The following is a 21,950-nucleotide window of genomic DNA, read 5'->3' on the forward strand; positions in this document are numbered from 1 at the left end:
TATTTACAGTGGATCCGGTGCTGGTGACTGCATTGAACTTTATTGCTGTGACCCGCATAGCGGCGTTGATGTAGACCTAGGCCGACTGAGCCACGTGTCCGGGCTTGATCCTCGGTGGAAAAGGTGGCGACCCCACAGCATGCGCTAGCCACGTGTGCCGTACGCGCATCCGGCGCCGTGTCCGCGCTGCTGGGCCGGTGGCAGCAAGGGGACTGGCGGCAGCACCACCGTTGCCGCCCGAGGCGAATTGCCCGGAATACGTCCTCGCTTCCGCTCGCCTATCCAGCTAAACATCACGCTAGGTTTGCAGGAATAGTGCGCGCCGCCCGACCGCAAGATTAGCATTCCGCAAGGCGCCTCGCCGCATTTATTTTTGTTCTCTGCCGGTGGATTAACCCTTGACAGGCGCCGGCCATGGCGCTGCTTGTTTACTGTTAGCCACGCGTTTGTGCGACTTCAGGCGGGCGGGCGTTTGCATGTGAAGGCCATGAACGAAAGACCTCGTTGATCCCAACTCTTAAGTGGGAAATCAGCGCCGAGGACGGAGGGTACGTGCTGAAGGGCTAGGAGAGCTCCAGCAACACAACACAATAATTAATCGGCTTGTTTCCCTGGGAAAGCCTCACCGAGTCTCAAGTCTCTTTTTCAAGAAGGTCCTGCCATTTTTCAGCATTGGGATGATTGTTAGGGAGGAAACCGGAGAATCTGGAGGAAACCCATGCAGAACGAGGGGAGAACATACAACCTCCACCCGAGTCAGGAATGGAATCCAGGCACTTGTTTCTGTGAGACAACGGTACCGCCTCCCTGGTAATTGAAGAAAAGTGCCTCTCGCGAGAGTGTAAGAAGAGGCACGTGAGGAGGCGTGGGCGGTGTGAGCGGGGAGGGAAGGGTGGCGCAGAGGGTGGACATGCAAGGTCCTCTGACGAGGTTCGTGCGGGATCAGGCGGCTCCGCTCCGAGCCCGGCTTCCGCTCCGAGCCCGGCTTCCGCCTGAAGGTGCCGTGTGCCTCTCTCGGCTCCTGGAGTTTGATGCTGTCCATCCTGGGTGATGCGTTGGGATGGTTGACTCAGCCCATCATCCTTCCGGGTGAATAAAATTGCTACCACTTTGTAGAGAAGTAAAGAGTGCTTTTCCTATGGAGAGACTCTTCCCTGCCATAGGAATGTGGAATTTCCATCACTGATTCTGTTGGGCTGTAAACAGTAGACGTGCGCAGATGGCTCGATTCTCATTTGTGCAGAAAGTTGCCCTGGCTTGCCGGGTTTGGTTTGTGATTTGCGTGGCAATTGGTGTCTGTGTCTTCTCACAGCTTCCCGGTGACCTCAGCCAATCATCCGAAGACCCCAGCCTCTCGGACTTTGACAGGTGTGCACAGAAAGGAATTACGGCCCACCTGGTCAACAAACACTGCATGATGTCCCTATACACCTCACTGGTGTGCGTGCGTGTCGGGTATGCGGCCTCTTACAGAGCCGTGGCAGAGCGGTTAGTGCACCGTGCTACAAACCCCACAACGCGAGTTCGATTCCCAGCCGAACATCTGTGACGTGAATCTGAACTCGTCTTGAGCCTCCCCTAGGTGGACCCAGCCTTAAATGTGTACCTGGTGCAGCGTGTTAACATCGGTTATGGAGAGCAGTGCTGGCCACATTGCCTCTTCGTGCGCCGTGCCGGCCTTCATGGGTGCTCGCGAATAGCACGTGGCCAAACAGTCGACATAGACCTTATGTCCTCCCTGCTGGGGAGTCTCGGGGTCAGCATGCCCCCCAATGGGTCAGCCTGCACGGGTTTAGCAGTTTGAACCCCCCGGAGGTCACCCATGCTGCAGGTGCTTCCTGTGTGCATGGTGCCGGATTTCTCCTCTGTGTTAAACACCTGGGGACGCTGTTTTCAACACAGTGGGGACACTGTGTCTAAGCACCACGGCCCAAACAATTACAAGCCTCAAACACATCCACCCCTTCATTCCTGTCCTGTGTAGTACCATGCTGGGGGTTCAGGGTTAGGCCTGAGCCGTCATTCTCCAGGCCGCCATTAAAATTCACGACCTTTGCAGTGCGACCAACTACCGCGCTCTGCTCAACGTCTGGATCCCTTCGGTGTTTCTACGCAAAAAGGCGACAGACACACACCACGTGTACCAGGCAAGTGACACACGCAACAACAGCAGCCACTGGTGACATCACCACAACACACACATGCACGCCACATGTACCAGGCACGTGACACACACAACAACAACAGCCACTGGTGACATCACCACAACACACACATGCACGCCACGTGTACCAGGCAAGTAGCAGACACCACAACAACAACAGCCGCCATTTGCCACTAAGTGGCGGTGACGTCACCACCACAGCACACACACACCACGGGAACCATGGCAAGTGGTTCACACCACACCCCACACACACCGTGGACGTACGCACATACTGCGTACAGACAGAGCAGTATAAAGAGAAGTGTTGTGACCTGCAGTGTTGTGGGTGGGTGAGTGGATGAATGAGGGGGTGAGTGGATAAGTGTGAGTGTATGTCGGGTGTGTATTTTCTCTCCCTGCTCTGCATGGGCTTAATCTGCGTTCTCCAGTTTCCGACCATAGATAAAATAACCATGCAATGGAACCGATATTTCGATTTAAAGCTTTTGTGACTGCAGGGATTCATCTTCTTGGTTCTTTCGGTAAAGTCAAGTAGAAGGGAAGTAATAAAATAATAAAATAAAACATAATAAAATAATTCTCACGACGTTTCGACCACAACGCCTGGGGCGTGTCATTCAGACTTTGCCTTCTCGACAGACCTGTTTCTTCACCTGGGGACGGCTGCTTGCGTTGTGGCCGAAACGTCGTGAGAATTTTATTATGTTTTATTTTTATTATTTTATTACTTCCCTTCTACGTGACTTTACCGAAAGAACCAAGAAGATGTAACCGATATTGGCTAAAAACATCCAATATAAAAAAAATTACCTGCAAATTACTCAGTTGGGGTCACACACAGCAGCAGCAGCAGCATCGCCCCTACTGAGACAAACTTGGCAGGACCCTCCTGACCAAGAGTCTTGAGGCTCGGCTCGGCTTTGCCGGGTGAACGAGCGCGGTGGTAATAACAAGAGGCGTAGAAGGTGGGCAGCAAGGGGCCACCTATTTTGGGTTCAATACGTTTGATTATTTACTGCTTTCATCCAAAGGAGGGTAAACACCCCGGAACTAAATTTGACTCGGAACTCGGCTGCAAATTTTGACTGTGATTGGATTTGACGTAAATAGTGGTTTGATTGGCATCAGAGGCAAACTGGAAATAGAAAGAGATCCAAATATAATCGCCTGATTTTGTAATAAAAAATAATGAGAGTGACGACTCTAATCACTCGACCCCAACGTGATGAATCTGGCTGTGCAGGGTTATTATCCCGAGGTTCGTGTCGACCCCCCCCCACTCCTCCGCACGCCCCCCACTCTCCCCCACGTTAATTTTAGCTTTGCCTGCTCAGCGCGGTCGCCATTTGAAATACATTTTGTTTATTTATTATTAAGACGTCTGAATCTGTTGGATTTTTATAGTAGTCGGCCGAAGATATTGTTAACCCTGTACCGAACGCTCATGCCTGTGCATCTTAAAGTGGCCCACACTGTGTGCTGATTCAACTCGGTGTGGGCATGTCATCATAGCACGGTGTGTCATCTTCATGCCATCATCGTCACAGTGAGACCCTTGACACCATCATCGTTGTGAAACCATAATGTCTGGGACGTCTGTGCGTGAGTCTGTGAGTCTGAGCATGAACCCTGAACCGGGATGATGGTGCCATGCGAACCATTTCCTCGTCCCTGCTTGGCACCAGCTGCTGTAAATTCCGCTCCCTCGCGATGGCGACGAGAGTCTGCCAATCCCCCCCCCGCCGCCACGCAGACGACCAATGAGATTGCGCCATCTCATTGTGAATCCAACGACCGGCACGTTTGTTAGACTCTGTGCAAGGCCACACGGCTCGCTCGAAGGCACCAACCACGTCCGTCACCACGGATCCTTTCTCGCGCCGTCGTTCCGCGTTGCGTCACAAATTATCCAGCACCAAGGAGCACCAAGGAGGTGGGGCGAGGGTGGGGAGGTGGTGTGCGGGAGGTGATTGGGTGTCGCACCAGGGAGAGGGCAGAGGGCACGACCGCACGGGGTGGCGCAATGCCACGCGGTAGCACGGTCACCGTCGCCACGCGCCCCGTGTGAGCCACGGACGGCCCCACACTCGGCGGCCGTGATAGTGCACGTCATGTGTGTGTGTGTTGGTGCGTGTGATGATGGACGCTATTTTATGGAGGTCTGGTGATGGTGTGAGATGCCATGAGTCCGTATCGCCGTGTGAGTGTGCGCGAGCCCCCTTCTGCATCTCCTGATGGGGGTTGGGGGGGTGGCTACGGCAATCTGTCTCCCAGTGACTCCGCTGGGATGGGTTTGGCGTTTGAGCAATTGGAGGCTGCTGCTGCTGTGTGGAGGGGTGAAATTGCTCTGGATGAGCCTGTGTCACGTCAGCAGCTAGACGTGATGAAGAGGCGCTGCTCGACAGAGAGGCAGCAGTGTATGTGTACGCGTGCGTCCACACGTCTCCGTGCTCGCACTTCTACGTCCGGAGATGTGGGCTTGTCTGTGTTGACGTGTGCGTATTTGTGTTTCGTCTTGCGTTTTTACAATGTGTGTGCAGGTGTGTGTGCGCGCAAATGAAAGATTGCTTGTGGGAAGCGGTGGCACAATGTTTAGCACACTGCACTACGAACCCAGTGACCTGAGTTGAGATATTTGGCACAGCCTTCAATAAGGACCTGGTGCAGTGTGTATACATCACCACTGGTTAGGTAATGGTGCCCGAGCTTTTTGCTGGACACGTGTCTCCTCATGTGCCGTGCCGGCCTTCTTAGGTGCTCGCTAACAGCACTTGCCCCAAATGCCTGTTAAGGCTATAAGGGGGAACTTTGTCTTTGTGATGTGGGTGACTTGTGAGCCTGTAGGGAATCTCTCCCTGTCCGCCCATCCAGATGGAGTGAGCTTGGGTGTGAGTCGCGCTACAGTCGATCAATCCCCAGGACCTAATGAAATCTCTACGCTTGACCTTGGCTTGTGCGACTGCGCTGGGACCGATGCCCCTGAGCTAAACCATACCTCCTCTCCACGCACATCCACATGCGTGTTCCTGTGTGTGTTTGTGCAAGCGGGTGTGGGGAGTGGTCGCACAGTGGTTAACGCACTGCACTACGAACCCGTGTTGCGGCGTACTCCGTGCGCTCTAACGGGCGCTGCGTGTGTGTGACGCCTAACCGTGCCAGACAGGCCGGCAGCTGTTTCCCACCGTGGCACAGCATGCGCTCGTGTGTGTGCTGGGACGGGAGGACACGGGGGGCGTTGATGCGCTCCCCCGCGCGCCGTGGCGAGATCGTCGACATGGCCGAACTGCAGCGCGTGGCAGAGGTTCATGGTTCGATTCCCGCGGCCACCCTGGTTAATCTGCCGGCGTAACAACCATAGTAACACCGCGTGCCGTCGTCTTCACAGTGAACATTAAAGATCCCTGAACGTCTTTCACAACAACAGGCCATGGGGTGCCTACATCATGTTTCAAATATGCCAAGTTAAAATGTTGCACCACAATTTACTCAAATAGGATTGCCCACTGCAGGAATAATCTCCCCTGTTTCGACAGGCTGATGTCCCAGTTCACCCTGCAGCATCCTGAGCTGCAGTTTCATTCAGTCGCTGCTATATGAGGCCTTGCTTTGCTGACTACACCCGCTCCTTGTTCTCGTTGCCTGTACCGTGTCCGTGACACATACCGGACATTCAGGTTTATTTTTTTAAGCCAGAGGTGAGAACTCAAAAGTTCAGGATAAGTCTCACTGGCAATAATGAGCTGGCTGTGCAGCTATGAGAGATGAGCAAGTTGAGTTTTGGGTTGTGTTGACCTTTAATGACCTCCATTGCGAGAATCAGCTGTCCCAGGCACCAAGGACCCCAGGGGTGAACGTGCTCTTATTTGAACGTTTCCGCCTTTTCCTTCCAAGCAGTTAATTAACATCGCAAACGAGCTTTCATGTTCCTTCATGTGCGAGGTGATGCCTGACGGCGCCTGATTATATTATCGCCCGCCTGCCCTGCTGCACTCCCCTCTCCCGTACACACGATGCCCGGGCTGCCTGCCCGGGGCCTCGGCTTCACTGCACCCCTGCATGTGTGACGGATGGATTCACGAGGCGCCGAGCGAGGCCTCTGTTTAAGTCAACCCGCCCACACCCAGCCAAACTCCGTCCGTGCACGGTGGGCGCTGCCGTGGAGGCGCTGCACATTCACCTGCCAGCGCGCATCCCCGTCTGCTGGTGCGTCAGGATAATTCCTTATAAACTACATCTTACAGCCATTTATTTTTGACAGCTGCCTCCTCTGCTGCGTAGGTGTCGGTGGTTTTTGCTCGTTTTGCTGAATGGATAATGGCGTCTTAAATGGTCGAGCGCCACCTTGCTGGTGCCGCTCGTGCCACGGGCCACTCTTTGGGCCGGTGGCGCGTAGGCAGCCACGCGCTGCTCTCGCCCCGAGTCTCCCCCCCCACGGTGCTCACTGTGACCAGGAGGCCTCATCTCCCTTCCCCTATGCTCCCATCATCTCCAGGAGTAGGAACAGCCTGTACCGACCATAATAATGCCCTCTCTTTACCCAGGAACGCCTCTCCGAGTATTTTTTAAAGAGGATCCCGTTTTCGGGTGTTTGGGTGATGATGTGCAGGCGGTGGGTCTCTGTAGCCTGTGTTTGACATCTCACTTACGGCCACATCAAAGGCTCGGTTCGGGGATAATGAGAGTCGTGGAGGCAGAGCAGCGGTACGGCTGCCCAGCCGGGCGCCGAGCGAGGGCATGAGGGCGCTCCGTGCACGCGTGAACGTGTGGGTATGGGGGAGCGGTGGCACAGTGGTTAGTGCTGCACAGCACTACTAACCCGGTTCCCGTTCACGACCAATAACGGTGGTGAATATTTTAACCGGTCCCGGGCCTCCCATACGTCGAGCGCCTGATACGGTGTGGAAACTTGGATGCGAGGGAGACAAAGGCGGATGCGCCCCCTTCGCCACATTGACCTTCTTAGGATCCTCCGTGTAGCCCACACAGACTGTTGGGGCATGTGCCGTTAACGAGCGCATATGAAGGCCGACATGGCAAAAGAGAGAGGGTCGTGTGGCAGATACCACGCCTTGCCGCCTTTGCATCCCCTGTGGTAATCATTTAAGGCTGAGTCGATCTAGGGAAGGTCCGGAGCCGGTTTAAATATTTGTCACTGATGTTGGCTGTGAGTGGCAATTGAACTCGGTCGCAGGGTTCATAGCACACTCCATTAACCACTACACCACTGCTCCACACACACACACAGTGTCACACGAACATACATGCACGTGTTTGTATGTTTGTGGGTTTTGTTTGCCAATTGGGGTGGATTACAGCTGTTGTTGGTTTAATTACAACGTGCCTCGGGAAGGTGATGAGGTCTCTGGGATCGATTCTGGTTGCAATCGTTAGTTCCCACCTGGGCAGCTCTCTCCGTGTTTGGCATCGGGAGGCTCGAGGGCGCTTGGGCCCCGGAGACGAGATCCAATCGAGATGACACTTTGGGAGCAGACATCTGTCAGTGGCCGAACTGCACCGTGATCACGGTGCCCTAGTGACGATGCCTCTTGTTGTCATTCTTCGTCTTTGTTCCCGCCTGGCTGTACGCAGACCCCACGTTCGTGTCCGGTCCGCGCGTCACCGCGTCACCGCGTCACCGCGTCACCCTCGTGCGCATGATCGCCCTGGATTGTGTGTGCGGAGGCTTTGTTTTTGAAGGGCGCTCGGCCGTCTGCGTCTCCTCCCCGATAATGGCGGTGGGCGCGCGCGAACCTTGGGCCTCTGCCGGCGACAGAGTGGCCGTGGCCACCTCGTCGGACACGGTTAAAAACGTTTCAAGGTGAACTCGGGACCTCGTCCCTCCTCGCTGTGGACGCCCGGGAGGACGCTGTGGCAGAAGCCGCCACCGCTGTGCGGCCACTGCTGCTGCTGCTGCCGCTGCTGCTGCTGCTGCCGCCGCTGCTGCTGCTGCTGCTGCCGCTGCTGCTGCTGCTGCTGCCGCTGCTGCTGCTGCTGCCGCTGCTGCTGCTGCTGCCAATGTGCCGTGCCGGCCTTCACAGGTGCTCGTTAACAGCACTTGCCCCAACAGTCTGTTAAAGGTTTCGGGGGGATCTGGCTGCCAGTAACACACACACGACTTGGGATAATGAAGCACACTTAGTGACGCTAATAGCTCCGCACACAGAGCGTGTGCTCTGACACGAGAATGCGATGTCATTTCCCATCCCGGCGAGTCGTGCTGCCAGCGCTGCCACGAGCAGCGGGGGATGGACATTGGGGGAGTGGTGACTGTCGGCCATCTCTCTCTACGCAGCAGCAGAGCGAGGGGCGGCAGGGATGGGGGGCGAGGGGGGGGGCATCGGGATGAGGGGGTGGGCTGCTGCCCACCAGAGTGCGGGGGCAGCTGAGTTCCAGGCGCTGCAGTACAAGAAACGGTTCCATTTAGCGTCTCGAGATGCTGTTACGTGTAAATTCTGCAATAGCCTCCATTGCCATATTGTCTTCTCTGGGTCTCAGGGGCTTGGCTGACATCCGTCTCTGTTCTCTGAACTTCATTTCCACAAACGGTCCCTCCCCTTCAGCTCCTCGACCATTCCAATCGTCGCCTTCCTCTCGTTTCCATCCCTTCTGTTCTTCTATAACGTCCTTCGTCATCAACCCCTCCCCTCGCAGAACGTTCTTCTCTTTCTTTCTGTTTACTTTCTCTCTCATTCTTCTTTCATTGATGCCTTCCAAGATTGTTATATACTGTGAAACACCACGGACCTGCAGCCACCAGCGTCCCATACCGTGTCACTGTATCTCTATCCTGGACACAACTCTAGACCCTGTTCCCACACGCGGTCATGTCGCACGCATTACCGCGTTCCCCCGAGCCCCGTAACCGTGCGGTGATTGGCAGTGGCGGTGGTTTTCACAGCCGCTGTGTTTATCACCGCGGAGAGCGCGTGCCGGACCCCGCGGCCGTGGGCCAGGATCAGCCGGGCCGGCATGCGAGGAGCAAGGCATGCCGAACTGCTGCTGTGCCGACTGGCGGAGAAGCTGCTTAGGTAGTGGAGATGCCAGTGTGGAGGCGCCGCTATTTTCTTCTTGTGCATGTCAATGCGTTCAGGAGCTCGATGGTGCCAATGTCGAGATCTGCTGCTGGCCACGACATGAGGGCTTCAGCAGAGTGAGAGAGAGAGAGAGTTTGTGTCGTTTTACTGTTCCTCCTCCTCTGTGCAAGGAGCACAGAACCGCAATGGTTTACTGTATGGTCCATAGTCTGAGTTGCATGGCTACATTTCCACTAGAATGGCTTGTCTTTAATTATTCAGCCTAGTTATGTTCTGATGATGCGCTTTATGGTTCCACTAGTGTCTTTGAGGAGAAGAAGGAATGTTAAAGCCAGGAGGTCCGATGTTTGGGTTTCGAATTAAGTGTTTATTCTGGACTTCCACCTTGTTCCCCTCTGTTCACCAGCATTCTTTCGGATCTGGGTGAGATTCGAGGACAGTGACCGTGTGATCCCAGAAGGGGGATCGGAACTTCAGTTGGTGGCGAGGTGACATTGTTGAGGCCTTGGTTGATGGGTAGGTGGGTGTTGTTTGCAAGAAAACGTGTGCACTCCCGTGCAGTGTGCACTGTGAACCCTACTCGTCCCGCAGCAGCCATGCCCTTTGGGCGAACACCGCGGCATAGGAATCAGAAACCGTTGTGAAAAGTGCCGGTCCACACGCGTTTGGTGTTCTCAGATGCGCAGGAGCACCTTCGCGTACCGGCACGTTCCCACCACTGAGTGGCACCGGCTACACATGCATGCCCTCCCTTTCCGTTGCGAGCGGCCGCGCCATATCGTCAAATTCGTTCCGCGGTTACACTCCGGAGCATCTCGACATCAAGCAGTACCAGCGCCAGGTGCCCCCCGCGCCATGGGCGGGCAGCGGGGACGTAAGGGCGGCCCTTGGCGGTGGCACCCATCTCCGCCTCTCTCGCGCGGTTGCACAGGCCGTCTGGCGTTGCAGTGGCAGCACCGGCACAGCCCGGTGTTTACTGCGTGCCAGATCAATGTGCGCTTGAGTCACCACCGTCTGAGGTGGGGGAGGGGTGATGGGGGTTGGGGGAGGAGGGCCGGTACCAAAATCTCACGAAACAAGTCGAAGTGTCTCCCTGCTCCACCATTCTTCTCTACAGGTGGCCCCGAGGCGACGGTAGAAATCCCACATTCCCAAGTCAACGGACGGTCGCTCTTTAGGGCAACCGCTGTTCACTTACCACAAAATAGTATATATTTTATTGACCTTGGAGGGATGGTGATGATGGGCCTAGTCAACTGGTACTAAACTACGGGACCAATGGGACCAGTAACCGCGGTTGTAGTAGCGATAGAAGATTGAAGAGGAGGCCACTGGCCACCAGTGAGCAGCTGAGTGAAGTTAATCAATGAGTGGAGTGAATCGGTGAGTGCCACGTCATTGACTGCTGCTTCACTTTAAATCAAGTGCACGACCCCAAAGATTACAACAGGGTTCCCACTTTGGCCCAATTTGTGCTCTGTGCAGTCACAGCAGCAGCAATAAGCGCTGGGAGTTCAAGACGAAGTCTTTGGCGTGGAAACCGAGCTTTTTCAATGACTCTTATTAGCAAAGGGAGGCCTAGTCTTCACCACGTGGAGGCACAGCGTCCACTCCTCGTGATAGACGCCTTCCTCCTCGTGGGTTATGTAGATTTATCGTTGAGGGTTTCCCTTCTCCGTGCTCACAGCCAGCGAGACCGGCAGTCCTGGCTGTCTGCATAATTCATCAAAGCCACCTGGCTCACAGACATCCATTGCGAGCGCAGTGCAGGGCTGGTGGTGGGCGGGGGGCAACGTGGTGGCGGTGCTCGCCGGGGCCTCGGCCTCCCTGTGCCGTGCCGCGGCTGACTATCAAAGGGCTTTGTAATGATTTTACTTTTGCTGTTTTGATGCCGAGTTGGCTGGAGCGCTTATTTCTGTGATTATTATCCCAGAGCAGCCACGCTGACTCCCGCTACGCCAGTAGCTCGCTTGAGCCGGGGAATTTTCCCAAAATGCCTTCACCCAATGTACAGCCCATTAATTAACAATGACGCCAGCACGGTTCAGTCCTTCAAAAGCCGAATGGCTGCGCTTCATGCTTGTGTTGTTGCTGTTCGTGTTTGCTGCGCGTGTACATAGCTATCAAAGCTCTCACATCTCTCCCAGCATGGCTCATGCTACTTATTAATTCTTTAGCTGCCCCGGGCTGTGAATTAATTCTTTGAAAAATTTCAGGAAACGTGAAATGCGAGCTTGCATTTTATGATTGCTCTTCGGTGCCCGGGGCGAGGCAGCCCCAGTGCGGTCCGTATTGGCAGCGTATGCAACCCTCCAGGAAAAACAAGTGTAGCAGGACGCGTTGGAGCAAGCGGGCGCACTACGGGTTAATGCCAGCCGCTTGGGTGGAGACTCCGTCGCCCGATTGAGGCCCGCAGCGAACAACGTGCGGGCATCTGTTTTGACACGAACACAACGCGGCTGGGATGGCACCCACCCAGGGCCGGTGGCCTCGCCGACCGGGCCCTGCATCCAGGGCCCTGCTCCGCCGAGGCTTCACGTAGGCCTCAGAGCACCCCCGGGCCCTGCCCAGGCCCTGGGACTCACAGGACCAGGGCGGCCACTTTAGTGGCCTTGTTTAGACCCGTGCCACATAGGCCGTGACTGCTCAGATGTGACGCGCGGGAGGCACCCGGCGCGAGCGAGGGGTTCAAGCGATCTCGTGTGCTTGCTCGTGTTGACGCAGTCCCGCTTTCGTGGTTTATTTCCGCTCGCTTACCCTGTGGCACGCCAGGGTCACGCTTGCCACCGCTTGGGGACACGGGAAGGCAGCTCGTGGCTCCAGTGCGCAGAGGGCCCATGTTCAAAGAGGCCTCGTCTCCGATGGCGGAGTGGCCTGGCGGTAGAGTGAGCGGCTCGCAATCGGAAGGTCATGCGCTCAAATTCGGATTGGGATGGTAGGCCATCATCCTTCCAAACAGATAAATTGAAGTTAACAGCGGTTGTCTATGTATAGATTTGCCCCTGGATCAGGAGATGGGCATCATGCCTCGATACCCATTTGAACAGAAAGTAGAATTGCTGGCTCCCGTTACTGCAGGAGCCTGTGGTGGGGCTTTGACCTTTTAACCTGACCCTGACAGAGTTAATCTCCCACCCTGGCTCCTCTCTCCAACACCGTCTCCCTCCTTTACACATTTCTTTCTCCACGTAACAAAATGAAAGTATATTTTTAAACATCCAATTAGCCACACGGCCTTCTCGGGGTGCATCATTTTAGCGGCATTGATTGGCTCAACACAAGAAAAATCTCGACCAATGCTGGTGAACCGCCACGTGGTTACAGGCAAGGGCCCTCTCTGTTAAATACAGGTGCTCAATTGATGCGAAGCTATAAAACACACGTTTATTTTGAAACTTCAATTCTCTGCTACGATGCCGCTGATAATTTAGAGTTGAGGTTTAGTCGGAATTTTTTTATTGAAAACCCTGGCAATGCAGGGTAATGAAGCTCGCGGCCACAACGAGCAGGGTCTCACGTTAGCACAACAAAGCGCTGGGCAGCGCGCGCGGCCTACAGCGGTGGAGGCCGGTGCGGGTTTTGTGATTTATTCCGAGGACGGGAGAGGATTGGGTAACCATGGCAGCAGCAGCAGCAGCCGGTGTGCCGCTCTGGACGGTGCTGAACGCGGGTGCAAGGCCAGCGGTGCGACTGTCTGATTGGTCGTGTGATGACTTCACCTTCGCTCTGTTTAGCACAAAATCAATAAGTAGACAGCATGCCTCCATCCTGCCTATATTTGTCCTCCAACATAAAAAAAATATATAATGGAATGAACATAAATGTTTTTGTTTATTCCATTAGAACCACAGCCTTATCTGAGTGTGTTCATTGCAGCAGCATTGGTTGACCGCAAGCACAAACTCTGCGTCGGAATTCATTATTCAGCACCTCAGCAGAGTCTGGCTTAAACCAATGGTGGTGAACTGCCCAACATTTTTCGGGCAGGATGTGTTTAGCACTGTGAGCTCACCAGCACACAATACGACGGTAGTTATTCAGGGTGGGTATTGCTCTATTGTTGATGCTAAGACGGTGACAACCACGATGGTCGTTAGCCCCGCTCCCATGGCTTCCATGTGAAGGGCCTCGGGTCAGTCCTGCAGTGCCCGTGACGGCGTCCATATTTCCGCTGCGTGGCCTAGCAGGTAACGCATGCTCATTAAACACTTTTCTCTTCTGGCTCATTCACAGTTTGCTTTTCATTATTTATTCAGTTCAGTAACTGGCATCTCATTTTTGCCATAAACTTCACACCGTTTCGTTGGTCTCATCGTATAAATGTGACAGCAGGTCATCATTAGAGTAATGACGCTCACGGGGACGAGCTGACGCACGTTCACGTCGCCGCGCGAGAACCATTCTGAGACACTGTGACCATTGCCAGATTAACGAGCGACAACCGTCGGAGCACGTGGACGACGCATCCACGTCGTGAGCGTGGGGATCTCATTGCGAATGTAATCGATGAGTCTACGCGCTATCCCACGTGCCGCTCCTTGTTGGCGTTGTGTAAATCGATCTTGCTGTACTGGTGACCGCACGGAATGAAATGGCGAGAAGCCGGCTATCGATATGCCGCACACACAGGAACGTCCAAAAAGATAAATGCGCCATTGTTACCGTAGTAAAGCTAAGGGAGCCGCCATGGCGATGCAATAGTTACGACACTGGACTTGCAATCCAGCAGTCGCCGGTCCGATTCCATCTCCCAGCGTGGCAAGTTTCTTAAATCCCCCCCCCCCCCACTGCCTCTGTCCACCCAGCAGCATAAACGGTCAGCTGGTCATAAGTGGTGGGGTAAAGTGTGGGTACTCTTCCCACCTCTTCCACCACGTCTGGTCAGCGTAGAAGAGTAGTCCAAATATCATCGAGAGCGGTTGTGCGTGCAATGTGTCTGGCGGCGCGTGCGTGACAGCCTGTGCATGTGTGCGTGCATCACGAGCCGGTATGCGTGCTTGTGTGACGTCTCGGATGGTGCATGCGTGCGAGCAGGTGTACGTGCGTGTGCGGGACGAGGAATGGAACGTGTACCGGCGCTACAGCGCGTTCCGCTCACTGCACCACTCGTTGCGCAAGCAGCACCCACTCGTCGACTCCTTCAAGCTGCCGCCCAAGAAGGCCCTCGGCAACAAGGTGGCCGTAACCTCTCGCCCCTCACTCACTCCTCGCTCCTTACACGCTCGCTCCTTTCACGCTCGCTGCTTCCTCTCTTGCTGCTTCCTCGCCAGTGAGGATGAGGAACGTGGGCCAGTGCGGGCGAGGATTGGGGGTCCCCAGGGCCAAGCGTCGTGTACCTTTAGCGCAAGCTGGAGAAGACACGAACGCGTGGAGGGATGGACACGCTCGGGAGCCGTTGGCTGAGCGATTAACGCACAAACCCCGTGATTAACGTTCCTCGGCGCGTATTTGCGAGTCCCCGCAGCAGGAGCTATTTATAACGCTCGCTGATTGAATCTCTTCACTGGCTTCAATTAGTGTCCGCAGTGCAGACGAGCGGAGCCGTGCATGCCCACCTTCCACCTCCTCGTTCCCCACCGCATTATCCCCTCCAAGTTCCACCTCGTTGCTACCGAATCGCCACCTCATTCATGCCTCCTCATTCCACCTCCTCAGTTGTTCAGTCCTTGTCAAGTTCGGTGTTCTAATCGTAAACGTGCAGCAAACGTTGCAGTCCGATGCGCAGCCAACGCTCTTGCCACGACTGATATCGCAAATTGCTGCTGCTGCAGTGGTGGCGTTGGGGGCGCCGCGGTAATGGGCAGCCGCGGTGGGCCCGCTGAGTGGAGGGCGGCGCCCATCGGCGGCGCGTGGCGGCCGGTGGAGTGTTGGAAGGGTCTCATGTAGACGGCGCACGCGCATCCAGCCGGAGAGCGACTACATTAATGTGCTAATGGATGGCTCCGTGAAGGAGGAATAATAACAGAGTCTTGGCTGCGGGAAGCGTCTTCGCGGGGTCCATTAGCGTCCCAATTACAGTCGGCCGTGCACGGCACCCGCGCACTCCCCCTGCTCCGCTCTGAGCGCCGGCGGGCGCGACTCCGCCTCTCGGCGTCACCGGCCTCGTGGCCGTCGCCGCAGCCAGGCCCAGCGCCCCGCGCGCGCGCGCGTGCGTGCGTGTGTACGTGCATGAACACCTGTATGTGGGGAACGCTGGTGCAGCGGTGAGCGCGTAGAAATATGAATCCGGTAACCCGAATTCGATTCCCGGTCATGGCCACCATCGGTGACAAATATTTGAACCGGTCATGGGCCTCCCCTAGGTCGACACAGCCTTAAATGAGTACCTGGTGTGGTGTGTAAACAGCACCACTGGGGAGACAAAGGCATCCGGGTGTGGTGCTGGCCACCCATCCCCTCGCATGCCGTGCTGTGCCGGCCTTCATAGGTGCTCACTTACATCACTTGCCCCAACAGTTTGTTAAGGCTATACGGGGGAGATCTTTGTCTTTGCGTGCATAAGCACGTACGTGCGCGTGTGTGCGTGAGAACATTCCGTACGCGTGAGTCCGCGTGTGTGCGTGTGTGCGCGAGTCCACGCATGTGTGAGTCTACATGAGCGTGAGTGCACGTGTGTGTGATTGTGCACGTGTGAGTGTGTGCATGCGTGTGTGATTTCGCACGTGTGTGATTGCACGCGTGTGAGTGTGTGCGTGTGTGAGTGTGGCTCTACCACCTCAGGGCTGTGTTGTTCCTCGCTGGGAGCTGCTGCCCCCCTCGGAAAGCCTTGATCTCCTTGCCGCCCCCATGGAGGCATTATATGCCGTGTTTACTGCTTGAAAGAGAGACGTTGGCAGGGCTCTGGCTTATGTCACGCGATGGAGATTAATTAGCAGTGAGAGTGTGCTTGCTCGCGGAGGTCACGGTAGTTTGGGCTCGCGACGCGATGACACCGTGGGAGGATGGCGAGAGGAGGGGGGTGCGGCCGTTGTTGTGCTGTGATGGTCAGAGTGGAAGTCGTCGTGGTCATGGGGCCTTATCGGGTCCACTCCACTGCTGTTTCGGTGTGAATCGGTGGCATCGATTTCTCAGTTAAACTCGATTCTTATGACAGATGCAGTGAACCACGCACGGGGCTATTGGTCGTTTGAGATGAGGTGCTCGTAACGTGCCGATGTGATTAAGCCAACGGTGCAGACACACGACCGCGCGGGAATCGAAGGGAGACATTACAAATGAAGCGGTGAAAAACTCGAGCTACGAGCCCGGCTCAAGGAAATTCCACAAAGCGCCAGGATGGCAGGGCGGCTCAGCGGTGGAGCGAGCAGGTCCCGAGTTCACATCCTGGATGTCGGGGGGAGGGGTTGACTCGGCTCATCATCCATACCTCCGGGGTCAAGTGCCACTTTTTGGGGAACATCAACAGTGGATGTCCTGTGGAGAGACTCTTTTTTCCGTGCTCTTGTAGCCTCGCTCGATTGCACGCAGCCACTCTCCCACTCATTCACCCTGCGACCCACTCACCACACCGCAGGTCACCTTACTTCTCTCTTTGCTTCTTTCCTTGCTCTGCTCCACTTTGAAATTTCCTTCCATCGTCTCTTTTTTTAAAGTTCTTGCAATAAACTTGCTCACTTCAAGAAATGTGTCAACTCTCATCCGTTATAATTTTAATAGCTGCTTGTTGCTGGCCACTTGCCAGCAACACTGGCTGTGCGGGGCACTTGCGCAGCAGGAAACCGCCGTGACTCTGTGCCCCCCCCCGTGTCTCTGAGACCGCGTGCGCTGATGCTGCCTCTGTGTCGTTGGCGGTGGCGGTGGCTACAGGACTCGCGCTTCGTGGAGGGCCGCAGGAGGCAGCTGCAGGACTACCTGCGCCTGGTGGTCAACAAGGTGGTGCAGGCCAACAGCAACTTCACCGCTGAGCCCAGCAAGAGCACGCTCACTGGCCTGCACCCCTTCTTCCTGTGAGTCTGGCACGGGGAACCTCTCAGTTCGAGTGGTGTGGCCAGCACCACACCCAGACACATTTCCCTCCTCAGTGCTGATGGTTACGCACCACTCTTTTAAAGTTGAATCGACTGAGGGGAGGATCAGGTCCAGTTCAGATATTCATCATGAATGTTTTGCCTTGAGCGGGAATCGAACTCAGGTTCACCAGATAAGCCACGACACTTCCCCTTCCCACAACACAGACTCACGGGAACGCACACGCATGCACGCGCCTGGCACACGCACTACACTCTGCCCGACGTCGCCACCGGAAATACTATTCAGCGGCGAGTGTACGTCGGCTGCCCTGTGATGTTTGTCTCGAGATGGCCCTAGCCACTGATGGCTTCCGCGGATTTCACTTTCGCGCTGTGCATTTGTATGCAAGCTAGCACCGCCGATAACAAGGTGCAGCGGTGGCGCGGAGCTCATTGGCAGGCGGAGCACGCTCCCCGCTCCCCGCTCCCCTCTCCCTGCTCCCCTCTCCCCTCTCCCCGCTCCCCTCTCCCCTCTCCCCTCTCCCCTCTCCCCGCCCCCCTCTCCCCGCTCCCCTCTCCCCTCTCCCCTCTCCCCTCTCCCCGCTCCCCTCTCCCCGCTCCTCACTCCCCTCTCCCCTCTCCCCTCTCCCCTCTCCCCTCTCCCTCTCCCCTCCCCGCTCCCCGCTCCCCTCTCCCCTCTCCCCTTTCCCCACTCCCGCTCCCCTCTCCCCGCTCCCCGCTCCCCGCTCCCCTTTCCCCTCTCCCCTTTCCCCACTCCCCGCTCCCCGCTCCCCTCTCCCCGCTCCCCTCTCCCCGCTCCCCTCTCCCCGCTCCCCTCTCCCCGCTTCTCGGCTTCCCTCTCCCCCTCTCGCCGCTTCTCTCCCCTCTTCCTGCTCTCCTCTGGTTTGTTCCTCTGTATGTTATGAGCTATGCTCGCTCCACAGGGGCACAAACAAAGGCACGGCACGGATATGATAATAATTCCGCATGATCTTCTAGACGAATCCGAGTCCACGCGCATAAAATCAGCGAACACAACAACAGAGGAGATATTCTTTCCGACAGGTTACAGGAGTGTTTTTGTAACATAGTGGTGGTGGTGTGTGTGGTGAGGAGGTGGTGACATGTGGTGAGGTGGTGGTGTGTGTGGTGAGGTGTAGATGCAGGACAAAAAGTGGCAGCTGTAAAGTGAGCTACAGTGAGTAGCAGTGGCGCTGTCCTGTGCGGGTGACAGAAGGCCCGCGTGATTGATAATGGCTGTGGCTGTAACGGTCGTAACGGCATCATCAATAGCAATAATGCCTGGCTTTGTTTTGGGCTGTGCTGAGGTTAAACAGGCGGATACGAAGGAGGTGGTGCCTCTCAACCACTTTCAACCACTTTCACTCCATGGTGAAACCACACACACTATCGAACTTGCTCGATCGTTGTGGCACACTGAACCAAAAAAAATCACCATCTTTGTTTTTTCTTGCGGTTTCTTTATTTAATGATTGATATTCAGGATGCTGCTGGTGCCATGGCGGTGCAATGCTTTGAGCACGCAATCCAGTGGTGGGTGGAGACTGGATCGGCCATTGACCGATACGAAGATTTTTTTTGGCTCGACTCGTGAACTGTGAGGTTCTTCCCGATAATTACAAAATCACTGCGGCACACCTGGGGCTTTGCCGCGGCAGACTGGTTACGCGGCACCGGAGTACAAGACATGCTCGTGTTGACGTTTCCCTGTTTCTCCTTTACCTCACCGCAACGGCGGTATCGGCGTCAGGTCCTCTTCAGACGGAGAATTCTTTTGGATCTCTCATGGAGCAGTGGCAACCCTTCTTTTGGAGGAGGCCCACGGAACGGATATCACAGAGTCACATCTGAGATCCCTTCATGTGACCTCTGGTCCACGCACTCGAGGGCCCACACGTTGCCACGTGCCCTGCGATGGAAGAGCCACGCTGCTCGTAGCTTGACAGTCGACTTGGAAGACGACGCAAGATGATTGAGTGGTCACCCGTTTGGCAGCAATGCACACACGCAGATAACGAAACAATCAACGCTCCTCAATAACGGCAATGATTAATCGTGTCTCTAGGGGGTCCCACGGTTTAATTTATCAGAGCAGATATCTAGCCAAATTAAGTCACAAAGCAAATTTAGCGTCTTTATCGTGAACGGAGCTGCGACTGTCAATTTGCGCACTGTGAGAACCCCAGTGCCAGGCTCGGTGCCCTGATCTCTCGGCCACCCGGCCACCTCGCAGCCTCCATGGTGACAATGCGGGGAAGGGCCGCGACGGAGCGCCGACTCGAGGCCCACGCCACGCGCCGCTATGTAACGGCCATTCCGCCACTGCAATATCACGCCTGGCGGCTCTCTCTCTTATTTGTTTCAATTTTCATTGTATCTTATTTTAATAAATAGAAGCAGCAGGAGGCCACCCAACCGTGGTTCTTAGATGTAAAAAACTCTGTGAAAGTGTTAAAATGTGTGCGTACACCGCTACACGGGCGGTCAGCCTAACAGCTCGCATTACGCCCCTTGGTGTGCCCAGGCCACCGCGATTTAGCCAGTAGCACCACTCACAATCGCTTGAGCACCACGGGTGATGAGCAAATCTTGTTTTGGTGTCTGGAGATTTTAACACAGTTTAGTAAGCGCAAGCCCTGAGGCCCAGGATGTCAAACAACCAGTGACAAACAGCGCTATCAAATATTTGGTAGATTGAGAGTTAATGCATTTTTTTTATTGAGCAAGGTCATTATTGTTATTATACGAGCTTGGGGAAAACAGACGATGATGGGAGGGAATTCCACAGCGGAGCAGTGCGAGGGAAGAAACAGAGTGAGAAGAGTTTTGACCTGCAGTGTGGTGAGTGGGTGGGTAGGTAGGTGAGTGGGTGAGTGTGTTGTTGCGTCTTGCAGTTTGGTGGTTGAACACCGTATGGGTGAGACAAAACAGTGAGTGTCTGGTAGACCCGAGCGATCGCCGTGGGTGGAGGAATCATTGAGTGAAGTTCACGACTGCCAGTGAAGTTGCTGGTAGCCACCTGTAATCGCCGGTAGTCGCCAGTAGTTGCGTAGGGAAGGTGTTCATGTGAAGAAAATGGCCCATTAGAGATCAATTGTCTGCCGCTGTAATGTGCCCACTGGCCACGCCAGCGGAGCGTGGAGTCTCAGCGCACGTCTTACAGTCACCGCTCTTTATTATGTAAACCCCTCGGAGCGTACAGGCGGCATCATGATTGGAGTGAGCCTTTGCCTTCGTTTACCCGTACGGCCGGGCGCCCCCCCCCCCCACCCCACTCAGCTGGGCGACTCGGGGTGTCAGTCAGTACAGGACGAATTCGGGATCGTTTCTGGCCGACTCTCCGAGTTGGGCCGTGTCGCCATGGGGAACCGTCCGCTCGTGTCCTCCGGCAGGAGGGCGGCAAGCCGCGCGTGCTGCTGAGGTTACGTTTGGTTGCTCCCACGGGGCATGGGAGGTCACCCTCAATTTCTACCCGAGCAGCCCGCCACATTGGTGGAGGATCAGTGTCTGAGATTGTTTGACGGAGGTGGCAAGCGAGGAGTGAGAATAGAAGGAGCTCGGGAGAGATGGTGAAGATGATTGAGATATTGAGAGGAACAGTGAGGGGAACACAATGGGGGGGGGGGGGGCCCTCCTTCCTGTTCCTTTCCACATACCGCCACCTTGACCCCTCCCATCAGAGGGCCCAGGTGAGGCCTCTCGGGCCTTGGTGACGCTCCCACACGTGTGCTTCACCTTGGCCCGACCAATGGTGAGAGCGAGATACAGCCTTGCTGCCATCAATATCGCACAGCTGCTGTTATACTTTTTTACTGCTGTTGCACTCTGTGTTGCTGTTGTATTGCTGCTGCTGTTGCCGTGCTGATGCTGTGTTGCTGCGTTGCTGCTGCTGCTGTGTTGTTGCTATTGCTGCTGCTCTTGCCGTTGCAGCTGGTTCCGCGACCTACATCAGTGATGGGATAGTCCGGGCTCCCAGGAGCCCTGGAAACACTATCGGAAAACGCTCGTCCAGAATTAATTTTCTAAAATTGTCGGAGAGTGTTTGGTGCCGGCGGCTGTGGCCGAGGGAATTGGCTCCACGCGGTGAGCGGGAGATTTAACCCTTACGTTCGCGCCCAGGCGTCCGCGTCGTTTATTTAATAGAGAGGCCCCCGGGCAAACTCCACACTAATCGTTCACATCTAATGATTGAGCCTTGATGGCGCCACACCTGGGTTGGCCGGCGTCTCATGCCGGCCGAGGGGTCTGTGCTGGCGATGGGGCCCGTGTTGGTGTCAAGGTCTATGCCAGGATCTGTGCTGGCGTCCTCCATCCCTCGGAAGGCAGAGGCAGCTGTCCCCGTGCGCTCTCCTCGGTTGGGAGGCGGATGACGCTGCTGGGTTAACGGCCGGCTCCCTCTTCACATTTGACTTTCAGATTTGAATGGAAGTGACGCTGCTTCCCACGCTCGGAGCCTCCGCGGAGCCCCTCTCTCGTTCCCTTACGAGAGCGGAGAGAATAAGTCGCCGCTTAGCAATGCGCAGCCGCTGTATAGCGGATCGTGCGGCGCGATGCGCAGAAAGACTCTGTTACATTTTGCAATTCCGGTTATTGTCGTGCATTCGTTTAACGTGTGGGCGACGCCGTTTGATCGAACGTGCCGATCGGGCGGGGAGGGGGGAGAGGGGGAGGTGTGGAAGATGAGGAGGAGGAAGAAACGTGGTCACATGGAGCTGAACTGCGAGGCCAACGCACAATAGAACCCTCGCATCAATACCGAATCCAATACAACCCCCGGTG

At 55.6% G+C, this 21,950-nt stretch overlaps 1 protein-coding gene across 1 annotated transcript in view; it reads left to right on the plus strand.

The window, feature by feature from the left end:
- Positions 1–21,950, plus strand: part of SNX29 (sorting nexin 29) — a 58,720-nt gene that overhangs the window by 32,019 nt on the left and 4,751 nt on the right. The window contains exons 19-22 of the mRNA XM_061549577.1: positions 1,313–1,368; positions 2,060–2,147; positions 14,236–14,376; positions 17,008–17,147. Coding sequence (XP_061405561.1) covers positions 1,313–1,368; positions 2,060–2,147; positions 14,236–14,376; positions 17,008–17,147 — 425 coding nt within the window. The remainder of the gene's footprint in view (positions 1–1,312; positions 1,369–2,059; positions 2,148–14,235; positions 14,377–17,007; positions 17,148–21,950) is intronic.

The sequence above is a fragment of the Lethenteron reissneri genome, chromosome 10, assembly GCF_015708825.2.
Source record: "Lethenteron reissneri isolate LAM-NWPU_2019-01 chromosome 10, ASM1570882v1, whole genome shotgun sequence".
In the NCBI taxonomy this organism is placed as follows: Eukaryota; Metazoa; Chordata; class Hyperoartia; order Petromyzontiformes; family Petromyzontidae; genus Lethenteron; species Lethenteron reissneri.